We start from the raw sequence: 10,594 nt of genomic DNA on the forward strand, positions 1-10,594 counted from the left end.
GAAAGAATGTGCTGGAAAGGAAAAATGGACTCATGAAAAATGACATCCCGAGAAATGAAGACAGTTTTGGACTGAATGTCATAAAGCTTGTAAGCTTTCATGCTACAAGGATATCCAAGAAAAATGCATTGCCTAGCTCTAGGATCGAAATTTGACTTATGTCTTTTTAGAGTAGAGGCATAGCACAAACAACCAAAAACTCTTAAATGAGAATGAGGGTTTGGAAGAAAATAGGACTTCATAAGGAGATTGATTAGAGAGTTTGGGAGTGGAAATTCTATTAATAAGGTACACAGTAGTGAGAACATAGTCTCTCCAGAAAATTAAAGGAAGGTTGGCTTGAAACCTTAATGCTCTAGCAACATTAAAGATGTGTTGATGTTTTCTTTCCACTACCCCATTTTGCTAAGGAGTATCAACACAACTAAGTGGTGAATGATTCCTTTTGATGCATAAAAATGTATCATGTTAAACTTTAAACCATTATATGATCTAAGAGATTTAACCTTAACAGAAAATTATGTTTCAACCGAGTTTGAGATTTAGAATGCATAAGATAAATCCAAGTGGCCCTGCTGTAGTCATCCTAATAGTAAGAAAATACTTAGAACCATCAAGTGAAAGTGTGGAGGAAGGTCCCCAAATATCATAATGGATTAATTCAAAAATAGAATGAGAAATATGTTTAGAATGAGGAAAACTTAATTTGTGCTATTTGGCAAGAGCACAAATGTTGCAATGCTCGTTCTGACCAACATGTATCTCAGGTACAAATTTATTCAGCAAACGAAGTATAGAAAAAGATAAATATCCTAGTCTACGGTGCCAGAGATCAAAGTCATAATGATCAGCAACCAAATGTGCAGCAGAGTAAGATGAAGGGTTTGAGATATCGACAATAGCTTGGTTATTGTCTAGTTGAAGATAATAGAGACCATCTTCAAGCTTTTCCACTCTAATCATCATCCAAGTAAATAGGTCATGAATGGAGCAGAATTTTGAGAGAGAAATTAGGCAACAATTGCGTGTGTTTATGAGTTTGCTAGCTGAAATCAGATTGAAAGAAAAGCAAAGCACACAAAGGATATTGGTCAGAGTAAGAGAATTCGAAACTTTGACTATCCCTACATGTGTCACAAGAACTTGTTTACTAGTGGGAAGTTTGACAGTAACATTAATAGTGGCTATGAAGATAGAAAAATGAGAAATAGAGCATACCATGTGGTCTGTAGCCCCTATGTCTATGATTCAGAAAATATAAGTTTGTTTTTGAGCAAGAGTGCTCAAAAGGCAAATATGATTACCTAAATATGCAGAAGCATATGGCAATGGGGCACTACTAGTTGTCAATTATAGATTACTGACTTGATTTACTAAGGACTATGGCATATTCTGTGCAATAGAAGTGGATGCATATATAGCTGAGGTTTCAACATTGAAAGAATTTGCTGGAATTGATCTGGAGTGATGGTGAGCTGAGAAAAATCATGGAACAAATCTGGTGTAGCAGCACCAGAAACCTGATTGGCTGCAGGAGCCCCTCCTTTGCCTTTTCTGAAAGTAAAACCAGGTGGAAAGCCATGAAGCCTATAACACTTATCCTTTGTATGACCTAATTTACCATAATAGCTGCATATAGGCCTATCTTTCTTAGGAACTTAGCCTACATTGTTTTGCCTTTGAGTAGGTTTTGCATTAAATGAAGATTGATTGTGAAAAGGCTGATTATAGATAAATTTGTCATAAGTGGACTTATTGGCAAAGGCAGCAACCTCAAGGTTTTGAGCTATAGCAGCTATTTCCTGCTATCGTTCCTCTTGAAGCATAAGAGCAAACACCTTCTTGACAGGTGGTAGGGGGTCCATGAGCAAGATCTACCCACAAACATTTGAATAAGAGTCGTCCAATCCTATTAAAAATTGCATGACTTGTTCTTCAGATTGATACTCATTCTGTTGTCGAGGTCTGAAATTTGTCGGTTCTTCCTAAAGCCCCTTTAGACGAGTGAAGTATGAAATCACAGAATCGTGATTTTGAGAGAGAGATGAAATGGTCTTCTATAATTGATTAATACTGAAACTAGTACTTTGGTTGAATCTCTCCTTCAAATCAAGCCAAATTAGCCTTGCAGACTATATAAATCATACTAGTACTCATCTTTTTTAGAATTGAGTTCACGATTCAAGCAGAGACTACCATATTCCATCGTCTCTAAGCAGCCTAGTGTGGATCATTTGGTGGAGGCTGAGGAATGCTACCATCAATGAATCCTTCTTTGTTTTTGACACTTAAAGCTATAATCATTAATCGGCTCTAAGTTGAATAGTTCTCTTCATTCAAAATTAAGGAGACAAGTTGAAGGCCTATGTTATCACCATGATATAGGAAATAAGGACTCGTTGGATCCTCAGTCACGTTCTGAACTGATGAAGAGGCTGAATCAATGCTAATATTAGCAGAGGTGGCCATGATAGGAAGCACTTAGTGCTCTGATACCATAAAGAATTTCGAATAATAAAAGAGAAAATGAAAGAAAACTCAGAGCAGAAAACAGAGAGAATTGAATAAAGTTTCTGATCTGATTCTCATTGAATTGATGAATATGAGCTATACAAAAGTATGTACTAATACAAATGAGAGAGAAAATATATACTGACAGAAAGGAGAGAGAAAATAACCAACTTTGTATAGCTGTGTAGTGACGTATGCAGAGCTAACTAATTAAGGATTAATTAACAAATTGAACCTATAATTAACAAAATAAAATACAAGAGCTGATGGGTAAATCTGAATGTAACAGAGAGAGAAGTTACAAAAAGAAACTACACGAAAATTCTTTTTATGAATGAGGCATCTTTACAAGAGGAATCGAACTTTTTGTTTCAGCTTTTATTTTCACTTAAATAAATTTATTTTTCTCTCTTTTTTTTTTCTTCCGCCATTATTTTCTTCTCGCAATTCTCTGCAAATATTTTTTTTGTGTTTATTATTTATTCCCGATCTTGGGTTGGCATAATAGATATACTTGAAACTATTTGAAGCAGCTCCCAATTTGTGCAACGGTATCCAACAAAGTGAAGCCAAAACGGGAACATTATCTCACGTTACTCTCAAAAGACTTCTTTCTCCGACTTAGTGAATCCCTTAGCAAGACCCAAATTAAGGCTGCATAGTCTTGAAAAGTTAAATTCCATTACAAACTCCGTTATTTCTAAAACAAAAAATGTGGGGGAGAATTTTAGAGAAAGAATCTTCCTCTCCTTTGATGGTAAGCAACTTTGATTTATCCCTCCAGAAGCGCAGGAAATGGAACATATCCACAAAACATGACCCATGGCATCCTGCCACTAATTTAGATATCTTCCGTGATCAATGAAACATGAAGAGCTGCTATCCAGTTACTGGCGAACTAAACCTGAATCCTAATATTGGCTTGTAATTGTGTTCGACATTATAGATCTTTTAAGATTTGACTCAGAACGTTATGGGCTTCTTATAGGACAAGAAGGTTTAAGGCTTTGAAGCTCCAAACCAAGTAAAATTCTGATCCATACAAATATAAGTTAGTGGGAGAGTTCGAAGTTTTGAAGTCGATCCAACCTCAAGTCCGATCAAATTTTGATGGGCGGAAGATTTTGTTTTCCCAAATCCAAGTCCATACCTCGTGCTAAACATTTGAGGCCCTCATCCAAGGGTGGTGGGCTATCCGATAGTAGAAGCCCAAAACTAGCTGACATGGGCTTAGATGTGTCGATTCGTCTCCTGTACATCATGGGCCTTGCTATATCGCAGTCACCGCATAAGATTTGGACCGCCGTGATTGACTGACATGATTCCCATGTTGGACATCTCCGGCCCGTTATCTTAACTTGGACCGGTTGATGCGGGTCTCTTTCCCTCGCTTTCCCCCCTACCTGCAGCCGGATGAGAACGGAGAAAAAAGAATTGGTGGGAAAACAGCGCCGGGAATCCAGAACCAAAGCCCATGTCGCTGTGGGAGTGGGACCAGCTCTATAGCTTTATCTACCTCACCGATGGGTTTTTTTTTTGATGGGTCCAAATAATTAATCTATCGGAAGAGGAAGAAGGAGAAGGCGGCGACGGCCGAAGGGCATAAATCATGTCTTCCTCCTCCCTTTCCCTTATCCTCCTACTAAGCTATCTCTTTCTCCTCCTCCTATCCTCCTCCGTACCCGCGAGCGGTCGCCTCCTCCGCCTTCGCAAGCCCGATCCGAAGGATGCCGCCGCCACCGCCCGCTGGCTGGTCTCCCGTAACTCCTGGGGCGTCCTCAGGTCCCTTCCTTCGACCTTCCTATTAGAAACCGTGGAGATGGATTGACGTAAATATTTGATTGCTCTTTATGTATGATATCTTCTTTATGACAAACTAATTTAGAAATTCTGCCCCGATTTCTAGGAGACCTGCACTTTGCCATATTCATCCTGTAGCCTTGTGCTTATTGATTAAATAAAATTTTTGTTTCCATTTTATGTTGAATAGGAGATGGATGAAGAATTACATTTTCAGCTATAATATATTTGTTCATAGTGAAAAGCTTGAAGGGTTGAGGACTCGGCATTCGGTGGAATTAGATTTATTTAGAGATATTGTGACAGAGAAGAAGTATGGTGTCTTAAAGCATCCATGTCTGTACTAATGGTTGATGACTCTTTAATCAACTGCTTATTTCAAACTCATATATCAATTGATCAGAATCAAAAATTTCTACTCAAAGGTAGAAATTTCAAGTTCATAATTTTAGCAATCTAATTGACTTTCATATCGCAGAGAAACTATCCTCTGTATGGCACTTTCAGATGATATGGAATACCACAGAATATCTTGGTTCTTCAGTACATCCAAAACAGACATATGCGATTCATGTTGTCTTTGCTATTTTCAAGTCTGTGGATGCAAGATTTTTCTCGCACAAACAAATAAAAAAAAAAAAGCTGATAAATTTTTCGCCTTTGCTGCAGCACCATCTCAAGTGATTTGGAGGGAGCTCCATTTGGGTAATCTGTCCACTCTCCTAAAGAAAGCCAATAATTTGATGGACTGGAAAATGTACTGGCAATTGGATCTGCTAAATACTGTGTTTTATCTGGTAACCAACTGGTGCATTATCCTTGCAGAAATGTTGTTTCATTCAGTGATGGACTACCTGATGATGGTCGTGGCATCCCATACTTTTACTTGACAACGCTAGATCCAACAGCAAGGAATGCACTAAAGGATGAAAGGTCTTCTTTTACGCTCAGCGAGTTTCCACTTGGAACTTGTGGTGACATTGATCCCGAGAACCCCACTTGTGCAAAACTTACCCTCACAGGGAAGGTATGTAAACAAAAATCATCAATCGTGAAAGTTTTTGGCTTGGTAAACTGTTCCACCAGTGACCTTGCCACTGTGTTTGTAGTCTTTATTGTCTAGCATATAGTCATGTCCATTTTTCAGTAGAATTTTTATTTCTGTAGTTCATCCAGATTCTGTTGCTGACTGTTCCGTATCTGTGGTAAATGGCATTCAGTGTCTTCCTTTGGATCTCTAAAAATTTTATGGTTCTAGATGGCCTTTACATAGTGAGGAAGCAAATGGAATAATTCATGCTCATATAGTCAATACTAGTTCTTTTAAAATCGGATGCAAGTTGTTGTGACTTTATGTACCAATCTTTTGTGCACACTGATTGCCTTTTCTCCTAGCATAGTATGGAATGCCAGTGAGAGATAAGATTTTGCTAAGTTTGGTTGTTGATATATTTAGGGTGGAGGAGGCTGCACTGGATGCTGTTAAAATATTTGTAGAAGAAGAGAAAAACAAGAAAAAGAGAGAGAGAGAGAAAAGTGATTTTATTTTTCTATTCAATCACATTCAATATATCTCAGGGGTTATATATACTTGTGTACAGACTCTATATAAGAAAAATAATATGGGTTGATATAGGATCATACTAACAGAGAAAAATACTATGGGCTGATACAAGTTATGTGATACGTAAAATCACTCTAACAAGATCATGCTAACAAAAAAAATAATACTGACTGATACAGGATCACGCTAACAAAAAAGAAAATTTATGGCCTGATACAGGTTCTTACGTGATCTCTAAATTAGGCTAACATCTCTCTCTAACTCAAGATGGTACTATAAGTGCCAACTTGAATTTGAAAACTAGATCACGAATGTACCCAAAAACTAGTGTGTTAGATCAAGAGCTAAAGTAGTAGCTCAGAAGTTGATATGATAGACTAAAAGTTGACATAGCAGCTCAGAGACTAATGTGGTAGTAGATCAAGAGCTGACGTGGCGGCACAGAGCTTGATATGGCAGAACATGAGCTATTATAGCAGTTCAGAAACTGATGTAGCAGATTAAGAGTTGGCACAACAACTCAGAAGCCGATCTGGCAAACTGATGTGTCAAGCTGATGTGGTTGATTGACTTGCCTGATGATGTGGCAATGACAAGACGCATAGAAGATGGCAGTTGCAACGAGGATAGAGCTCAGAGAGAAGGCAACCAAAAATCGACGACCTTATAAACAGAAGCACCATGGAAGAGGAGCAAGAGATCTCAAATTGGATGGTGAAGGAGGCAGCAAATAAAATCGATGATGGAGAAAAGGGGTCGAGCAAAGGTGAGGAAAAACGACCGAAATCTGAAAAGAAAAGTGGTGGAAAGGAGCTGCGGATCCATTAGAAAGCAAAAGATCTTCGAGTATTAATCTACCAAAAATAAAGGATATGTAAATTTACTAATAAGATCAATATTGATTCACTAGAAAATAGAGGATCTGTGGATCCACTGAAAAATAGAGAATTTTTTGGTGTTGATTCATCCGGGAACAAAGATCGATAGATCGGCAATGGAGGCCTTCAAAGCTTCTAGCGATGGCAACGGCGGCCACAACAAAAACGAAAGAGATGGTGGCGGCAGATTAGGTGATCGGTGGCTCATACCATGTTGAAATATTTGCAGAAGAAAAGAAAAAAGAAAGAGAGAGGGAGAGAAAAAAGTGATTTTATTTTTCTGTTCTATAACATTCAATACATCTCAAGGGTTATATATCCTTACGTACATACTCCATATAAAAAAATTAATATGTGATGATATAGGATCATGTTAACGAAAAAAAAATATTATGGGTTGATATAAGTTGTTATGTGATTTCTAAAATCACTCTAATAAAATCATGCTAACCAAAAAAAATATTACTGACTGATACAGGATCACGCTAACAAAGAAAAATATTATGGTCTAATACAGGTTGTCACGTATATCGCTAAAATTAGGCTAACAGATGTAGAGGAAAAAGAATAGTCTTGTCATAATAGATGGGGCTCAGGAAACAAGTGTATTGATCATTTTCTAGTCCTTGAAAAATAATATATGGATAAAGAATTTGGTTATAAGCCTCTATCTTCCACCGGTACTTGGGGCACCATTGGCTTTGAGATGATGCATCATAGAACAATTTTCCATTGTGGTATTGTGGTCAAAGTTTTATATCTTCATTTGAGCTTTTGGTTCGGATGGAGGGTGGACAAATAGAACCAATGGACTTCTTGAGCACCATAGGTTGGTAAAAAAGACTGAACAGGTGGACTTGGTTCTCCAAGGGGTTTGGAGCAGCGCTATCGATTTTCAAGTAGTTATTCCTGTTCCATGAACTTCTACACAGTGCTGTCGTGGGAAATGAAAAGTTATAAGCTGCCAATTTGCAATCATGGAATAATATTTTGGTCCATTCTAGCCAACATGGGTTTTGCTTTTCTTGGCCACGCAGAGGAATTTACATGTTCTGAAGAACTGGATTCAAGTGATAGTTGTAATAAATTTTACCACATTGAACTTAATCTTATCAGTTTGAAAGGATTTTATTTGAAAAGAAGTATATTGTGACTCAAAGGTACCTTATGAGGGTTTGTTGTAATTTGGCTGCCAGAAATATGTTCATTTAGCAGTTATCCATATGTCACAGTTGGGACACTCGCATTTTCATGGGAGCCACATGGCCAATATCATTAGCGCTCACGCGCCCAAGAACAATTTTTTATATATTGGGAATTTAGGTTTCTCAAGATTTCTATCCTGGGCCTCTATAAATGCACTGTTACTATAGCTACTAGGCAACTCCATACTAACAGTTCTTGACTGTCCTATTGTGACAAGACACTTCAAACATTGATGTCCCCTGATTTCGTGAAACATTTCGCTGCTTGAATCGAAGAATATCATATTTTATCAAAACCATACCTTCTGTTCATCACTTTGCACTATGATATGACAAACCATATTTATGTTCATAGATTGCAATATGATATGACAAACCAGCACCATCACAATTCAAAGTTTTGAACTTTATTGGTTACGGACTGAATATCCAGGTTAGCCACACACTTAGAGCTGGAGACCTGAGCCATTTTTCCTTTGGAGTTTGGGGATTGGTTCACCAGGATGATGTTCAAGACCATTGTCATTTATTGGGTGAAACTAAAAGGAATGCCCCCAGTAAAACAGTAGTTGTCAGCATCAAGGTTGGCGGAACCGTTCCGAATCAGGCGGTTCCAGCCGTCCCGAGCTGTATCAGTGGCTCACCGGTATGGTTTCGATAACGAAAATGAAATCTATTGCCAGAGCCAGAGAAGAGAAGGAATGAGAGAGCGAGCAGGAGAGGGAGGGAGAGGAAGAGGGCGGGACGCCTGCGGAGGGCCGACGGAGGCCATCCTCGGTCGCGGGAAGCGAGGCTGCAGTTGCTTCTCCTGTTTCGAACGAAATAGGGGTCCAACCGCGGCATTAAAAAAATTTCACAATTTTTAAGTAAAGTCGGCAAGGCCTCCCTCCCTCCCCCTTCTCTCTCTCTCTCTCTCTCTCTTCTCCTCTCTCCCACGGTCTGCGTGCTATCTCTTCTATTGGTACAGGCTTGGCACGGCTCGTACCGACTCATGCCGCCGGAAAACCGGTACGGTGTCCGATATTGATTCCGCCGACCTTGGTCAACATACTTGCTAATGGATGACATGACTGCTACTTCAGGAGAAAATCTTCTCCTTTTTTCCTTGCACCATATGCATGACAAAGATGAGCATTTGATTCTCCCCCCATGAAGTAATGCCTGCTATCCTTGTCATTGGAATCATCTCAAACTGAATCACATGCTGCACTTGTCTGCTATCAATCTTTCATACACCAGACTAAGTGGAGCATCATACCATCGGGCTAGGGTCTATAAATGCTTGGTTTAATTGTAGACTAGAAATGAGCTTAGATGACATTCTGTAACATCTACATGATCGGGCATGAATGCTCAAACTAAATATATTATGGTCTAGTTGTGCAAAATAAGCTTTATCAATTATCTATACTGCTTCCATGCTCGATATTTATTTTGTTTTGTTTTGTTTTTTTAAACTTTTAGAGAGAACCAATTTTTAAGCATAATCCGCAAAATTTTGTATTTGTTCTCTTAGTGTAATATAAAATAGTTTCTTCTGATTAACCTTAATGCAACAGCTGAAACTTGTTGATAGCCAGTCCATGGAAGCAGAATTTGCTCAAGTTGCGCTGTTTTCGAAGCATGCAGAAATGAAGGGTAAGCATGTGAAGTTCAGCCAATTTTCCTTTTAAATCACTATAACATGTTGCAGACTCATTTTGAACTTTCTTAACCATATTTTTATTATTGGTGCGTGCAGATTGGCCAGAAGATCACGACTTCCAAATCTTTAAACTGGATATTGAGGATATATTTTTGATCGACTGGTTCGGTGGTGCCAAACCTTTATCTCCAGCTCAGTACCTTAACCCTGAAAAGTGAGTAAAGACATAATCTGTAATATGTATCATCAATCTGGTATGCGAAAAAAAAAGTCATGAAAGCAAAAACTCCTATGTTGAGTAAAAGGTGACATGGTTTACATGTAGCTACCATCTAGCTAATGCATTTTGTTTGCAATTTGGGTATCTTTTATTACAGGAATCAACTTCTACTGGAATCCCAGGCATGAAAGCCCATCTCATATTCATATCTTCGGGTTGCTAAAGCCAGGTTAATGTACATGATGTGAAATCTCATGCTGTTGTTTTTAATATCTATTCATGGGTTTCTACTCGTATAGATGCTTATTTGTGGTTCTATTAAGTAAACCTCAGTGTGGATATTGGCCGACTTGTCATTGGAACGGAGAATAGGACATCAGTATTTGGAAATAAGTCATATTCTTCACGACTGCTGATAGAAGAAACTTTACTTCATTTCAGTTTTGTCATTAATGCCATATATCATGATGTCTGTGTTTAAATTGCTCAGATCACTAGGGACTATGTAAGGGAAAACCATATTTTTTGAATTGGAAGAACTTCACTGGGACTCGACCATTTGCAAACCCTAGTTTTTTTGGTAAAGAGAAGAGTGGCTGTTCTTTAAGAAGTTTGGCTAAAGTTGCTAGTTTAGCTTAAATTCGTGAAACCTAGGAGCATGGACCGAAGGGCTTATGTGCCATAGGCATTGTTGAAACAATGACTCCTAATACCACCCTTGGTGCATATATGATCAAAACCATCATAAAACAAATTGAATCAGAACAGAGT

General features: G+C 38.3%; 1 protein-coding gene across 1 annotated transcript; it reads left to right on the forward strand.

Moving 5' to 3' along the window:
* Positions 1-4,032: 4,032 nt before the first annotated feature.
* Positions 4,033-10,258, forward strand: LOC148714729 (Pyridoxamine 5'-phosphate oxidase family protein). The gene is made up of 6 exons (XM_088716042.2): positions 4,033-4,293; positions 4,981-5,016; positions 5,137-5,338; positions 9,518-9,596; positions 9,700-9,817; positions 9,981-10,258. Exons 1-6 carry the CDS (start codon positions 4,121-4,123, stop codon positions 10,009-10,011), a joined length of 639 nt encoding a protein of 212 aa, XP_088572168.1. The 5' UTR covers positions 4,033-4,120; the 3' UTR covers positions 10,012-10,258.
* Positions 10,259-10,594: the final 336 nt, after the last annotated feature.

This window comes from Phoenix dactylifera, chromosome 2 (assembly GCF_051530095.1).
Source record: "Phoenix dactylifera cultivar Ajwa chromosome 2, Ajwa_hap1_PhDact_Kaust_v1.1, whole genome shotgun sequence".
NCBI lineage: Eukaryota > Viridiplantae > Streptophyta > Magnoliopsida > Arecales > Arecaceae > Phoenix > Phoenix dactylifera.

Coding starts and splice junctions, on each gene's coding strand:
- LOC148714729 (XM_088716042.2), top strand. CDS start 4,121: ATGTCTTCCTCCTCCCTTTCCCTTATCCTCCTACTAAGCTATCTCTTT. Junction 5,339..9,517: donor AACTTACCCTCACAGGGAAG/GTATGTAAACAA, acceptor TTAATGCAACAG/CTGAAACTTGTTGATAGCCA. Junction 9,597..9,699: donor GAAGCATGCAGAAATGAAGG/GTAAGCATGTGA, acceptor TGGTGCGTGCAG/ATTGGCCAGAAGATCACGAC.